General features: G+C 58.9%; 1 protein-coding gene across 1 annotated transcript; it reads left to right on the top strand.

Moving 5' to 3' along the window:
* Positions 1-46: 46 nt before the first annotated feature.
* On the top strand, positions 47-15220 carry TBRG4 (transforming growth factor beta regulator 4). Its single transcript, XM_080385780.1, has 11 exons — positions 47-139; positions 881-1381; positions 4580-4897; positions 6167-6338; positions 7103-7260; positions 7817-7927; positions 9503-9647; positions 11221-11463; positions 12190-12301; positions 13262-13376; positions 15038-15220. The coding sequence occupies exons 2-11, from the start codon at positions 941-943 to the stop codon at positions 15137-15139; spliced, it is 1917 nt and encodes a 638-aa protein (XP_080241906.1). The 5' UTR covers positions 47-139; positions 881-940; the 3' UTR covers positions 15140-15220.
* The last annotated feature ends 490 nt before the right edge of the window (positions 15221-15710 follow it).

Raw genomic sequence — 15710 nt, 5'->3', positions numbered from 1 at the left:
GCGCAGCACGATGACGTCAGTGACTGCGCCGGCGCTGCCAATCGAGAGTCGCCGCGGCGTGATGACGCCATCGGTGTGCGTCGGCGCACATGCGCGCGGGGGCTCCCTGCCGGCCCGGCGTGCGGCTGGGGCGGGAGAGGTCAGGCCCGGGGGGTGGCGGGCTCGGCCCGGGGGCGTAGGACCGGGCCCGCGGGGTGGGGGTGAGGGCCCGGGGGGCGGGGGTGAGGGCCTGGGGGCGGTGGGCCGGGCCCGGGGCCGTAGGACTGAGCCCGGGGGACGTTGGGCCCTGTCCTGGAGGGGAGGGCCGGGCCTGGGGGGCTCTAGGAGTAATCGGCCAGGCCCAGCGGGGCTCTGAGGGGATATAGCCCCATGAGATGTGGGCCGAGCCCGGGGGAGTCTGAGGGGAATCGCCCTGGGAGGGGTGGGCCAAGCCCAGGGGCTCTGAGGGGCACGGGCTGGGCAGGGAAGGAAGGAACCCAGGGAGAGCGGTGTTTGCAAAACTGAGAGTAACTGGGGAGATGGGGCTGTGTCCCTGGAGGTCTGGGTGATGCTCAGTTGAGACTGGTGAGGGGCTGGGTGTGCTCCAGACCTGCTGCCAGCCACTGTGGAATGGCTGTGTGCTGCCTTGGAGAGCAGTGCTGGAGTTTGGCAGCTCCTAAGAGGGGTCTGGCAACAGGTTAGCCCCAGCAGGGAAGCACATAGCCTCATCCACAGCAGTGCTTTGCCATTCGATCATCAGAAAGCTTTCACTGCCTCTTCACATCCAGTATTGCTGGTTGAAACAGTCCGTTCCTCAGAACCATTACCAGAAGCTGGCTGCTTCCTCTTTTTTTATCTCTGAAATTCTCCTGCTCCTAAAGTGTCTCTTTTCTTTTCATAGAGTTCTTGAAATGTGGCGCTGACCACCAGCTGGTTACCACCCCCGACCTTCCTTTCCCCCATGCCTCCCACCATGGCAGCCCGCTTGGTGCGACGCTGCTGCTGGCGGCACTTCAGTGCCTTCGTCTCTCCCCCCTCGGCAGTCCCAGCTTCTCTGCTGGTGCCAGCTGGGAAGGTGGCAGTGGCAAGAGCTCGGCCTCAAGCACCTTTTGCTTCATTTCATACTTCGAGCCCTTCCAGCTGGGCAGATGGATTCTCGGTTAAAGAGCAGGTGGAGGACACCACCAGAAACCCAGAGCACAGAGTGATCGTGGAACTTATTGAAACAGCCACGAGCCCTCAGGACCTCCTCCAGCTGAGCGAGCTCCATGTTCTTAACAGCAACCAATCCTCCCTAGTAATTACTCAACTTTCCCGGCTCGCAGCAGAAAAAAACCTGGAAACTAAGAGCATTCTGCAGGATGAACGTTTCCAACAGCTCATTGGCATCATGGATTCCCAGGTAAGTTCCCTCCTGGCTGCAGAAGCGTTTTGGGGAAAGAATACAATGTGGAAAGCAGAGAGTGCTCCTGGGATTGAACAGTGCGGGCAGCTGGAGCCAGCTGCTCATTTAGGGTTTGTACTTCTCCCTTTCCAAGTGAAAAATGAAGTTGAGGGGACCAGGAGGTGAAATTACCAGCTCTAGACAGGACACCTGATTGTTTCTATCTAAAAGTGCTGCTTCTCGTATTGGAGACAAAACGTAGCAGAGAGATCATCTCTGTTAAAAGCTGCCTTGCTCCTGCTCCTGTGAATTTTCAGTTCTGTCAGTAAGATAAAGCTGCACCTTTGCCAGTTAGTGGCAAAGGTACATCAGAGCCACTCAGCCAAACAGCAGAGAAGCCAGCAGGTAAGATGGGGCATCTGAAGGGAAGCAGTGCACTGTGCCTGGCACGTTGTGCTGTCAGACCTCAGCAACCCCATCAAATTCAGCATCATCTGCTGTGGTTGCTGCTGGCTCAGCCAGCTGCTGCAGAAATACCTGCAGCTTGTGGGCCCCACATCATGGGGTTACAGGATGGTTTGGGTTGGAAGGGATCTTTGAAGACCATCCAATCCCAGCCCTGGCGCAGGCAGGAACCCCTTCCCCCAGCCCCGGTGGCTCCCAGCCCCGTCCAGCCTGGCCTTGGGCACTGCCAGGGCTGGGGCACCCACAGCTGCTCTGGGCAGCCCGTGCTGGCGCCTCGCCGCCCTCACAGGGAAGGATTTCTCCCTCAGCTCTGATCTCCATCTGCCCTCTCTCATTGTAAAGCCATTCCCACCTTGTCCTGGCGCTACAGGCCTTGGTAAAAAGTCTCTCTTGGTCTTTCTTGTAAGCCCCCTTTGTATACTGAAAGGCCACAAGATGGTCTCCCTGGAGCCTTCTCTTCCCCAGAGGGTGGAGTAGAAAGGCAGAGCCCCCTCCCTCGCCCCGCCGGCCACACTGCTGGGGATGCAGCCCAGGGCACGGGGGGCTTTCTGGGCTGCAGGTGCACGTGGCTGCATCATGTCCCATTTTTCACCCACCGGTACCCCAAGTCCTTCTCTGCAGGGCTGCTCTGAATCCCTTCATCCCCCAGCCTGTGCTGGTACTGGGGGTCACCCAGACCTGTGAACCTGCCTTGTTGAACTTGATGAGGTTCCTGGCAGGGCTCTCTCTTGGGGTACAAGTGTTCTGCAGATGCATCATATTTCTCCTGATCCATGATCTCTGTTCCTCAAAACCTGACAAAAGATAGCAGAGAGGTAGGATTTGTCCTGAGGGTGCCCGGTTAGCTCCATTGAGCTGAAATGCTTCCATGCTGCTGTATTTGGGGTGAAAGTACTACTCCAGCTGATCTACATGGTCCTGTGTCACTATCACCGTAGATCAAAGGGGTGCCCGTGTCCCTGGGGACCCCTCAATAGGGAAGGGATGCCCCAGAGCTGGCAAAGCCAGGCTGGTGCGCTGCAGGAGTGATAATGACAAGCAAGGCAGTGTGACCAAACTGTAGGAAACTGCCAAGAGGGATGTGGCTAGGGATTTTGAGCTGTAAAGAAAGCAAACTTGCTGCAAACACTATTATCCTTCTCCAACAAGCTGTTAACTGCAAACGCAGTCATAGATAACCAAATGTAAGAGGTCACTGTGTAGATGCAAAGACACTCTGATGGAAAAAAAATAAAATTAATTGGCTTGCAATGGCCTCGTGGAGAGGAGCCAGAGATTTTGAGCAGTGTATGAGGTGTGGGCCAAGACAGCATTGAGGGAAGGGGCTCTTAACAGACTGTGTGGTGAGTTTTGTACATGTGAGTGGGTGACAAAGGCAAGGGATCAGCCAGGGGAGCCATCAGGTTCTCATTGTGACCTTCCAAGTAACCCCCGGGCAAGTGACAGGAGCTGCTTGTTTTCTCAGCTGCATCCTGGTCTGTGATTTTTCAGATTTTAGCAGAACAACCTGGCAGCACTCAGGCCATTCTTGTGCTTAGGGTGCTGAACCATTCCTGAGCACCGCTTTAGGAATTTGCCATGGCAGTGGAAGTGCTGGAGTTTGGACAGGCCAGAGTGTTAAGCCTTTGTTTGTCCAAACCTGCATGGTGTCTCCTGGGTGAAATTTAACATCTCATGACCCTGCCTCCCTTGCCTCCTTGCACGGTCACTCTGAGAAGCAACTCCTCATTTCTGAAATAGTTTTGTAATGTTGGGATGTTCTGTCAAGCAAGCGCTGTGCTCTAGCGGGGCGGCTGGCACAGTGATGCTTTCTGAAGGGCCCGTTAGAACCGATGTTGTGCTAAGGATCACGTTTGGTTTTACGTAAATCAGAAGAGCTTTCAGGCTGGAATTGCCTTTTAGTGCTGCATGGCAGCAGCAGAGCACAGCTGGGGAAGCTTGGGCTGGAAATAGAGGTGCCTGGCATTCCCTGATGGGTGCTGAAAGAGACAGAAGCTGGAAGATCAATGGCTGGTGAAAAACCACAAGCTCTGCCTTGCATCAGCTGCTGGTGGGAAAGCAGCCGGCAGTGGCCAGAGAAGTTCAGTGGGCAGTGTGGGACTGGGCAAATCCTGCTGCTCTCAACAGCCAGTGGGATTAGTGCACAGCCTCCTTTCAGTAACATGGAGAGAAATCGGGGCTTTTAGGGTAAACCTGAGGTGCTGAGGTGAGTCAGAGTCCCGTGGCATTCTCCTAAGACCCTCAAGTTTCTGCCCCTGAGCTATAAGACTTCCCCACTACTCTTAGTTTTACCAGCCCCACCATCTTAAGTGCCTCTAAAGGAGGGGAAAGTCTAGTTAAATGTTTCACCCAGCTGGTGGCAAATCTGTGTAAGTTCCTCCTCTGAGGCAGAGAGAGTTCACCACCCCTATGGCAGCTCTGTAAGTGACATGCGGTTACCTCTCGAGGCTCATCCACGCCGCTGGGATCAGTGCGTGGCTTCAGCTTGTGGTACAGGCATTGAGGTTCCTCTTCCTCACCAGGGCACCAGGCTGCTCCAGTCTGTATCACGACTGTGCAGGAGCACAGGTCTTGCGTCATGGTGAGGGACAGCTGGATGTCCTCGGACCGAGGAGGACTCTTGCTTCCCGCTCGACGCTGTGTAGCTGTTTCTGGAGAGAGAGCATTGCCTGGTGTTTGGTGTGGCTGGCAACTGAATACTCTCGTGCTGTCTCTGATCAACACCTTTCTCTTATTTCCCTTTGCTGCCAGATTTCTCAGGTGTGGAATAACACTTTGGTGAACCTCCTGAAGAGTCTCTACTCTCTGGGGATGGGCAGAAACAGGAAGGAGATGCAGTCGGTGGAGCAGGAGGTGCTGTGGCGACTGCGACGCCTCACCTTCAAGCAGCTCGCCTCTCTGGCAGAGTTCTTGGTGATCAGGCTGGGGAAGGAGAGCAGGCTGCTGAATGAAGTCATCAAGAAGCTGGAGCTGCGTTGGACGGAGCTTGAGGGCACCCGAACTGTGGTGATGCTGATGAGCAAGGTTGGGCACATCTCCCCGACTCTCATGGACCGGCTGGAGGACAAGGTACGGGCTGGGGCTCTCCTTTCTGCCTCCGTTCCCTTCAGACAGGCCACCTCCTGCAGCTGATGACAGTGGGAGGGAGAGCCCCGTCCCCTTCACCCATCCTGCATTCCACACAGGCTGTGCTCGTCGCTGCTCCGGAGTACTTTGGTGTGTGGTTACGAGTTGCTTTTTAAGCAGCTTCCCATGCACGTGTGCTTCTATGAGGGGTTTCCATCTGAGGAGCCACATAGGTGGGGGACCTGGCACTCTGCAACACCTTCCCAGGCCATACTGGTGCGAGTGGGTGCTCACACTGGTCTGCATTGCTGGAACGTGGGCTGAGATGATGCGTTTTACTTTGCAGCTGTGGCAGTTCTGCAGAGAATGCGCTCAAAGTTCCTTAGCTGGCAAGTGGTAACTTGCAGAGCCAGCATAATGCAGCTGCCAAAAATGTCATCCTTCGCTTCCCTGTACAAGCCAGGCTGTGAGGGGAGCTAAGACAAGAAGTGTCCATACTGTCCTTACCTTCTGGCTGCCCTGGGCACCTGTCATCTTCAAAGGGGACAGGTCTGTCCCCTCTGGTGCTCCATGGGTCCCTATTTCTGTCACTTGCAGGAGCAGGGAAATGTCCTTTGGGTCAGAGCCGCTACAGGAGCCCCGACTGCAGCTGCGTCAAATTCAGTCCTCGTCCAGCCCGTGCTGGGGACTGGCCAAACAGCTGCCACAGCAACAGCTGTAGCTCATAAGCCCCGCTGTCCCTCTCCCTGGACTCCGGGCATAGATAAATGCTACAGACACAGGTGTGTGACGAGGCAGAATGCTGTAGCTGGATCTGGTGGGGGTTGTCAGCCTATGCAGAGCCCAGACCGGCAGTGTTGGGTTAGCATCCTGCAAATGAGATGGAAATTACAGTGGAAAGTGGGGTGCTGGTCCGGCAGCGGGTGCCTTTCCTCTGTCGGCCTTTGCCTGACAGGGTGTTGCTGTGCCTGGGCGCCGGACACTGAGGTTCTGCCAGCTGAGGGAGGCAGAGCTGGCAGCAGGGAGATCCTGGCTGAGCTCTGGTGAGAGGACAAGGGTCTGCTTCCCTTTGCCCTCTCTCTGTGTGAGCTGCCACACTCACTGCCAGCCGCTTAGCCTCGCTGCATGCTAAACACTCGCCAGTTACAGTCCCCATCACCCTTGGAGGGGCTCAGCCCATGGCGACGGCGCATCCGACTCCGTATAAAGCTGGTATCTGCACCTTGCTTTCTGCTTTCCCTTTACATTCCTGCTCAAAATGTTTCTTGGCAGGCTCTGGAGATTGCTGAGCAGTTCAACTCTGATGACATCCGGAAAATAACACTGGCTCTAGCCTACCAGAACCGGCGCTGCGTGCCTCTGCTCCGAGCCTTGTCCTATCACCTGATTCAGAAGCACTCTGAGCTCAGCCTCAACGTCCTGATGGACCTGATTTTCGCCTATGGTAAGTGGTTCGGTTGTATTGGGACCTGCTGGACCTTATGTGTGGCAGAGTCCAGCTGATTCTGGGCGCTCAAGCAGGGATTTGATAGCATTGCTACCACAGCCAGATGAAGGAGAAAGGCTGGCAGGGTATGTTAGGGTGGACCTAGTGTGTCAGCCAGTGCAGCTGGGCAATTTCCAGCTCCAAGCACAGGCAGAGTGAGCCCAGGTACGCTGTTTTTCTTCCAGTGTGTGGAAGGAAGGGGACTTGCGATGAGAGAGTGCTTTGGAAGGGTGGTTGAGGCTTTAGGGAGCCCCTCTCCCTGCAGTGTAGGCAGCTAGTGAGCCAGGATCCCCACAAATGGCCCTAAATCCTTTCTCACCTCCTCCCGTGGCCAGGGATTTTCTTGGGGAGCCCTGGACCCTGTTACCTCACTTGCAAAACATTCCCGGTAGCCTTAGTGAGTTCAGGGCTCTTCTGGTCAGAGCAGGATCTGTAGATGGAGACACTGGGGCTAAAATCTGCTACTAGCACTAGGTGGAGGCTGGAGCCATGAGCTGGCGCTGGGACTGAGAGCTGGTGGGTGCGGCAGGACGCGGCAGAGACTTGGTCTGACCAGGAGGGATGGGGCCAAGGCAGCTGGGGGAGGCAAAACGGCTGTCTGAGCCTCCTCGGCTCCTAATGAACAGTTTTGTGCTTTCCCTTGTGCCACCACCACCCATCCAGGCACGGCTCCCATGCCAGCTCCTTGTAAGTGGCTGCCGCTTTCTCTTTGCTTCTTTAAGGAAAACTGAATTTCCACCAGCCCCAGGTCTTCCAGAAGATAGCCACCGACCTGCACCCCCACGTTGCCACGATGACGCCCATCGAGGTGACGCGCTGCATCAGATCCTTCGCCCTCCTCAAGTGGCTCAGCCTGCCACTGTTTGAGGCCATCGCACAGGTGAGGAGGAGAGGGTCTGGGGGGGACAGGGAAGCCCCCGCTGGCACCAGTACAACAGTACAACTGTTATCCACCCCAGTTCCCAGATGGGAGCAGTTTCCCCCCACCTCTCCAGAGATGCTCTCTGGGATGTCATCACTGTTTTCCCTACCCAGCCAGCGGCTGTAATTGAGTCTGACAGGACTCGCTGTTCGTCTTCTGCTGAAGTCAGCACTGGGAATCCGCACTGAGCTGGGGCCAGTCTCAGCTCTGTCTGAGCCTCCAGCCCCGAATGCCAGCGCCGCTTCCCTCCCCAGGCGCCTTCCCAGCTCTGCCCCAGTTTACATGCCTGCATTTTTGCATCTGTACCAGACTGTTAACAGAGCTCTGCTTCCACTCATGGCTTTCCCTTGTGCCAGTATAAAATCCCAGAGAAGGACTAAAAGATCTTTGCCTTGTGTTTTTCCCATCTTGCCATGGGGCTGGATGCATCCTTGGCTGATGCTTTAAATCTTTTCCTGTCTGTACTCAAGTAGGACAGATCTAAACCTCTGGTTTTGCCCCCTGTATCTTCCAGTATGCCCTGGACAACACCAAGCAGCTGCCTGTCACCCACTTGTGCAGTATCATCCTGTCTTTTGCTCGCCTCAACTTCCAGCCCAGCGGAAGCGAGGACTTCTTCAACATGGTAACCTTCCTCCTTTCCCCCTCTTTGTCAACCTTTCTCCCTCCCTAGTCAGCAGAAAGGCAGCAGATCTCCTTCTAGCACGTCCCTGTGTGAGAGTGGGTGTCAGATGGCTTGAGCCAGCTGTAAATGGTGTGGGAAATGGGAAGGGGGAGCCCAGAGCTCAGGCCAGGCTGAGAAACCTGCACTGCGCTGCCCTGGCTGCGTGCGGGGCAGTAGCTGAGCCGATTAGTCCGTGACTGGCTTGAGCCCCACGGGCTCACTTTTCCACCAGACACAAGCAGTGTGTGGGTGTTTACGTTCCCTCCTGAACTCTGGTTGCTGTAATTAGCTCTTTATAATGAGGCCATAGGTGTTGATGTTGCACGCCCGTTGCTGGCAGAGCTGTGTGGCTTCTCCCAGCTGTGCCAAGCCCCCAGTCTGGTGGTGCTGGGGCTGCTCTCCCGGCTCTGGGGAGCTGTTGAGAAGGATAGAGGCTGCCACAGGCAGACATACTTGCTGTCTGCCTGGTTGGGGGGAAGGTTGCTGCATCCTGGGGCGAGGAGGCTTGATCAGCTGGAATAGCCGAGCGGAGGGGGAGCCTCCTGCACGGTTCGGCAAGAGGCTGGCAGGAGGTGAGCATGGAGCAGACGCTGTCCTTGGCATCCTCCTGCCTTCCCTGGCTTGTGGAGGCAGCCAGGCTGGCCTCTGAAGTGGAGGAGGGAGTCACCTTGACCTCCCTGGGGACAGATTTATGCTGATGATTTCCAGAGAGGAGCTGCATTGTCGCTGAGTAAGCGGGCATTGGCCGAGCACCAGGCAGAGAGGGAGCGTGGCCTGCCCAGCCCCCCTGCGATGGATGCGCAGTTTGAGGAGGGGACCAGGTACACGGGTGTTCCCAACCAGCAGCACCCTGCATCCCACCGCAGGGCAGCCTCTCCCTCGTGGCCAGGCCAGCCTGGGCAGCAGGTCTCCTTGGGGCAGTGAGAAGGGCAAGGTGTGGAAGTGGCATCCAGGGCTCTGGGCTCCCCCTGCCAGCATTACTCGTGGTCACTGTGAAGGGGCATTTTGTAGCAAGTGCAAAAGTACTCGGTTTTGAGGCATTGTGGAAAAGTTTTCCCGGTTTAAAGAGTAGAAACCCCTGCAGGGTATAGAGCTTCAGGCTCTTGCTGTGATTCCTGGACAGGCACAGAGACACCACTGATACAGTTTCAGACCCCTCCAGCTCTGCTTACAGCAGGTTTCCATTGCAGACCCCGAAGGGGTTTATCACCTCCAGCCCTCCCTTTTCTGAACGCTACCCTTGCGGCAGGGCTGGCCGCAGTAGTGCGTTACCCCTGGCTGCTGCAGCGACACAGCAGCAACACAGCATCCCGGTCCAGCGACCCACAGCTCGTGAGCTGCAGGGCCATGTTAGAGCGATCTTAAAATCTCTCAAATGACCCAGGGGAGAAGTACAGCTGTGGAGGAGACAGCACCCATCAGGTGCACCATAATGCTTCAGGGATCTGTCAAGCTGCCAGACCTGCGTGTTGACCACAAGATCAAGGCATCAGCAGCATTATGCTGAGCTGAGCTGTTTGGTTTCTCTCTCTGCAGGTCCACGAGGAACTCCAGGGCCAGCTGAACAGCCTGGAGCCTCACCTGCTGACGGACCTGGTATGGTCGCTCTGTGTGCTGCAGCAGGCCAAGGCTCCCTACCTGCAGCGAGTGCTGGCGCCTGACTTCTGCGCTCAGATCCGAGGTGAGCCGAGTGTCTCTGCCGGTGGGATGGGGACCGAGAACCTCAGACCTGGGACAGGGAGTGGGGATACTGAGCCTGGTCTGTCTAAATTTGAGTTAACAGGTTGTTAACTGTTAACCAGGAGGGAATCGCCCAGAACTGTGTCCAGTGGTGGGCTCCCCAGTTCCAGAGGGACCAGGAACTACTTGGAGAGGGCCCAGCGGGGGCTGCGAGGCTGATGAGGGGACGGGAGCCTCCCCCGCAGGAGGGAAGGCCGAGAGGGCTGGAGAGGAGCAGACTGTTCAGCCTGGAGAGGAGCAGCTTGGGGGCCCTTATCGATGCCCACAGGCGCCTCCAGGGCGGTGGCAGGAGGATGGGGCCAGGCTCCTGCCAGGGGTGCCCAGCGGCAGGACAAGGGGCAGCGGGCACAGGCTGCACCACAGGCAGCTCCTGCGGAACCTGGGGACAAACTTCTTTCCCCGGAGGGTGCCGGGCGCTGGCACAGGCTGCCCGGAGAGGCTGTGGGGTCTCCTTCTCTGAAGCCATCCCAACCCGCCGGGACGTGGCTCTGTGTAGCCTGCCCTGGGAGAGCTGCTTCAGCAGGGGGGTGGGCTGGGGGGGCTCCAGGGGGCCCTTCCAGCCCCGGCCATCCTGTGAATTAATCTCACTGGGAGTGGTTCTCATGGATCCCCCCCACAGCTCTGTGCCACAGCCCTGCGCAGGGCAGCAGCACCAGCGGAGCTGGGCTAGTGAGAGCCATGGCCTCCAGCTCCAGTAGCCCCTTGGGTTTGTGCCTGCGTGTGATGGGGGCGAAGGAGAACAAGACAGTGATGGCAGAGGGGACCCACTCAAGCCATCCTCCTCCATACTGTGCTGCTCGTGCCTTCGCTGCTCGTTCCCTGTGCTCTCTTCTGCCTGGCTCCCTGGGTTGGGTTCTGCCCACTGGCTGCTCTTCTGCCGGCCCCTGGCCCAGCCTGAAGTCGAATGTTACATGGCTGGAGCAGCGCTCGCAGGGTTGAAGCACAGCAGGGTGACACGTTGCCCCTGACCTTGTGGTGGCTATCACATGCCCCGATCACAGCTTGCGGCTCTGCTCCAGCACTGCCTGTGTGCTTCCCCCAAGACCTCAAGAAGAGACAGGAAGGCTTGGTGTCTCCTGACAAAACAGTGACTGCTGGGGGTGTGCAGCCCTGTCAAATTCAGTCCTGGCCTCCTCTGTGGCAGGAACTGGCCAGCCAGCTGCCACAGCAACCTCTGTAGTGTGTGAGCCCCACATCCCCTGCTGTGGGACCCCAGGGATAAAATCACACCACAGACATTGGGCTCCAATGGGGCTGCCCCCACCGAACGAGGAGCCCGTTTGGCTCGGCCAGCTCGTGGTGGCTTCCTGTGAGTGCCCAGAGCTGGAGCAGGGCCAGGAACTCCCCCAGCATTTGGCCTCTGGAGATCTGTATCTCCATGCCAGCAGGCTGGGACCCATCACGGGGGCATCAGAACCTGGAATCCCCATCGGACAGGCTATGCAGGCCACTGGATGAAGATTCAGACCCCGCTGTGGGCCATGTCTCTAGCTCTGCTTCTCTCCTCCTGCCAGGTGATCAGTCCCTCAAGGCCCAGAACTTACAAGTGAAGCTCATCCACATCAATGCTGCTGCCAAGCTGGAAAGTCCCGACTATCGGGGGCCATTCCTGCCACCAGAGATGCTGAGTGCTGCGGAGCCAGCGGGGGAGAAGGTCACCATGCTGCAGAGCTACCTGCGGGAGGCATTGGCAGGGGTGCTGGGGAACCAGGAACACAGGCGCTTCGATGTCAGCACCATTTACGGCTGGCAGATCGGTGAGTATGTCCTCTCCTCACCTCCGCAGGCAGCAGCAGGACCCCGCGGGGCTCTGCCTGGGGGAGGGAGCTCAATTTGAGGGCTCAGATACGGCTGCCAGGCTTTATCCCCCCCTCATTCTTTAGCCTCACACCCCTCTGCCTCCTCATCGCAGCTGCCCTGTCTTGTTTCATCTCCTGCCAGAATCTGACTCTCAAGGCAGAGCAGAAACCACAGCCCAGGGCATGGCTGTGGGTAGCAGATGCGGGAGAAAAGCCCTTCTGCAGCCGGGCAGCACCACGGCTGGTGCCCCTGCCCTCCCTGCCGCACCCACGGCTTTTGCAGCCCACCCAAGTTCCCCAGCTCCATGCTCTCCTGCAGCCCTGTCAAATTCGGTCCCTGCCTCCCTCCATGGTGGGGACCGGCCAACCGGCTGCCACAGCAACTTCCGTGGTCCACGGGACCCACGTCCCCTTACCGTGGGACACTGGGGGATAAAATCACACCACGGACATGTCTTCTGCCCAGGGAGATCTATAGGAAGCAGACGGTGCCCTTTGGCAGTGTGAGGAGGGTGCTGTACCCTGGCTGCGCGTGCGGTGCTGCTCCATGGCTTCAGCAAGGATGGGGTTTTGGCAAGGGAGCATGGGACCTCGCGTGCTCTGCGTCACCAGCCTCCGGGCAGATGGTGTGAGCAGTGTCCAGGTGGGTCTCAGGAGTCCTTCTGTTCCCTCCTCTCTGTGCAGATGCCGAGATGGTGGTGAACAGTGAAAATAAACCTCTCCCCCTGAAGGACTTTGCTGCTCCCCATCTGCTCTGCTCAGAAGGGACAAAGCCGCTGCCGCCGGGTGCCAGGAGGTGGGTCTGGGCTCAGCTGTGCCCCGCCGTCTGGGTAGGAGCTCGGGGGGAGAGGAGGGGGAGGGCTCTGCCTTCGTGGTGCTGAGGATCTGTGGGCTCTGCACCTCCTGGTCACCGTGGCCGGTGGCTCATGGCAGAGCTGCAGGGGTTGCCAGCGTGCTGAGGATGCCGTGCCCAGCTACGTCCCCCCCTTGCTTGAGAGCAGGAGAGAGTGGGCACAGGACAGAAATTGGGGTAGAGCTCTGCCAGCGCCCCTGGGGTAACATTTTGGAGCCAGAGGCTGCTCTTGCCAGCCAGCCCAGTGGAGGCACAGCAGGGGAGGGGGGCACATACTGGTCATGGCAGTGGTTTTCTCTCTGAAGAGAGCTTCTGCCAGGGCTGTCTACTACAGAGCCCGGCTGTCTGCAGGGCCCTGGGGACTGAGCTGCCTTTTTCCTGCCTGGAAAAGGCATCATTGCCCGGCTCAGCTTGCTGCCAGGCCTGGGCTGTGGATAAATTGTGCTTGAGCTGCTGTCCTGGTGCTTCTCTGATGGCTGAGAGGCAGGATAATGGCTCCAGCAGGACAAATCTGTGTCCCAGTGGCGTGGGGCAATTGGCAGGGCCTGCAGCGCCAGGACAAGGGGGAACGGCTTTGCGCTGAGAGAGGGCAGATGGAGATCAGAGCTGAGGGAGAAATCCTTCCCTGTGAGGGCGGCGAGGCGCCGGCACGGGCTGCCCAGAGCAGCTGTGGGTGCCCCAGCCCTGGCAGTGCCCAAGGCCAGGCTGGACGGGGCTGGGAGCCACCGGGGCTGGGGGAAGGGGGCCCTGCGCGTGGCAGGGGTGGGACTGGGGGGTCTTTAAGGGCCCTTCCAACCCAAACCAGTCCATGACTACAATCCGGGCACTGCTGCCAGCCCCACTTGGGCTGCATATGCTCAGCCTCACATCTCATGGCCTCCTGTTCCCCTGTGCATCTCCCAGGGTCGCCTTCCTCCGGTGGGAGTTCCCCAACTTCAGCAACAGAAGCAAGGACCTGCTGGGTCGCTACGTCATGGCCCGGCGCCACATCCAGGCGGCCGGTTTCCTCGTGGTGGACGTGAGTAGTTGTGGGGAAGATCAGGGGGTCTCTAATTCCATGGAGATGGAGGAGCGGACACCATCCTGAGGGGCACACCAGCTTCCTTCTTGCTCCCCTCCCCTTCCTGATGGGTCTGGGTCCCACACAGCAGGGCAGAGCCCCACGTCAGCCTGGAGCGCTCCATGGTGCCCACAGCTCCCTGTGGGGTGGCTCAGCACCCTGCCTGCCCCAGGATTAGCTGCCGTGATCCCCTCCAGGCCACCTGTTAGGCAGCCCGGAGGTGGCAGCGTGGGGATCGGTAATCGAGGAGGACAGCAGACAAGGTCTTAGGGCGCTGATCCCCTGCACCGAGGCCCTGGGCTCCAGTGGGGTCACGCGTTATTTAGCTTCCCGGGGGTAATTATAGCTCTCCTGGCAGGCAGCGAGCCCTGCTGTCCTGCGGGCTGCTTGGGGGGAGGAGGGTGATGGCTGGGTGCTGCCTTCACAGGCAGGGAGCCGTCCCTCTGCCCTGCGGAGCTGGGTCAGCCCCAGCCCGGCTGAGCTGTGTGCCAGCAGCATGGCTCCTGGGCTGGAGGGCCACGTGTCCCCCCAGAGCGGCATCGCTGTCCCCCCAGAGTGGTCTCCCTAGCCTGTCCTCTGCTTCCCCATGAGGGCCCCGAGCTTCAGCGCCTCCCCAGTGTCCTCCCTGCAGCCCTCGGCGCCTGCTGCCGTGCTTTGAGGCTGATGCGAAGTGAGGTTTGAGGTTCACCGGCGCTGGTTTTCCCAGGCACTTGCATAACCCACCCCCCCGCAGCCCCCGCGCTGGCTGGCTGGGGCAGGGGGGAGATGGGAGGAGGAAGAGGAGGGGAAGTATCACTTCCTGCAGCTTCAGCCTTGTCTCCTGGCTACTAAATCCAGAGAGGGGTGGGCGGTGGGATCCCCCCAGACAGGGCTGCTCCCTCGTGCAGGCTGCCGGAGCACTGCCGAGGAACGGCATCCCGGTGCCGGTGTTTTCACGCAGCTGGAGTCATCCAGCCAGAAAGCAAGTGCCAGGCTCTTGAACCTCTTCCCCAGCCCTCGTGCCCTCCTCCTGCCTCAAATTCACTCCAAATAAACATTCCACCTGCCTTTCGCCAGGCTGGGGCTGCTGGGAGCAGCCATGGAGAGGAGGATGGGATGGGCCAGCGGTAGGACCATGAAGGCCTGCACGTCCTCTGCATCTCACATGAAAAATTAAGGAGGTTTTGGTGCTCAGCATGGTCCCCGAGGTGGAGGTGCTGCCCTGAATCAATCCTCCTCTGCCACGGGGAAGGGTGGTCACCGGGGCTGGCCCCGCAGCCACTCAGCCCGTACCACTTTGGAGCTTTGTGCCATCCCAGCTGCTCACAGAAGCCCGTTGTTCGGTGGTGGTGACACGGGCTAATTTGGGGACAGTCCTGAATTGTCTGCATTTTGGTCCCCTGGGTGTGGATGCCACTGCTGTCATATCTCACAGCCTTGTCAGATTTGGTGCCCACTTATGCCACGATGGGGACTGGCCCAATGGCTGCCACAGCCATGTCCATGCTCTGTGGGCCCCCTGTCCCTGCCGTGGGACATCAGGGATCTAAATAAATTATGGATGCTCCTTTGTGGCCAAATGCAGGGCTCTGTTTGTGTCTCAGGGGCTCTGATGGCGTCTCCTCTTCTCCCTGCTGCAGGTTCCCCACTACGAGTTCCTGGACTTGAAGCTGGAGCGGCAGCGGACAGCCTACCTCAGAGACAAGCTCAGCAAGGCCACGGCCAAAGCCATGGCGAGCTAACCGCACCGCTCTGCCGGCCTCTCCGGCAACGCCTCTGTTGGAAAACCTGTTCAAATAAATGCACCGCTGTACAGTGCCACAGTTGGGGGGGCCCCCGGTGGCACACCGCGACGTGTTTTCCTGGGGGGGGAGGTGGCACTGCACCGATGCTTGCCAGGACCCTCATCCCCACAGCTGTGGCTCAGCTCCTGGAGGAGGCAGGCCGGAGCCAGGGTTTGGGATGAAGAGCCATCCTGGCTTCTCTTATTGCTGTCTTAGTGGGGCAGCTGGGGGGCTGCGCAGTGTGTGGGGAGGGGGGCCAGGCCGGCTCCTGCGCTGTGCCGCTTCCACCTAGAGCGGCGGGACCCATGGAGTGGGCACAGGACGGCCCCTGTGCTCTCTAACTGGGGAGGGTCAGATCCTGCTCTGGGTGCTGAGCATGGCCCAGTGACCTCATGGCTTCCCCCTTCTGCCCCAACAGGCGGTGTCCCCCGTGTCCCGCAGGACACGTGCACCTGGGCTGGGCGGGGGGGACAAGGTGGGTCAGGAAAACCCTCGGTGCCATGACGCACCGGAGCCGGCTGCCAGGAAG

The sequence above is a fragment of the Falco punctatus genome (assembly GCF_963210335.1).
Source record: "Falco punctatus genome assembly, chromosome: 4".
In the NCBI taxonomy this organism is placed as follows: Eukaryota; Metazoa; Chordata; class Aves; order Falconiformes; family Falconidae; genus Falco; species Falco punctatus.
The sequence above is the reverse complement of the archived record's forward strand: the minus strand, read 5'-3'. Positions and strand labels throughout refer to the sequence as shown.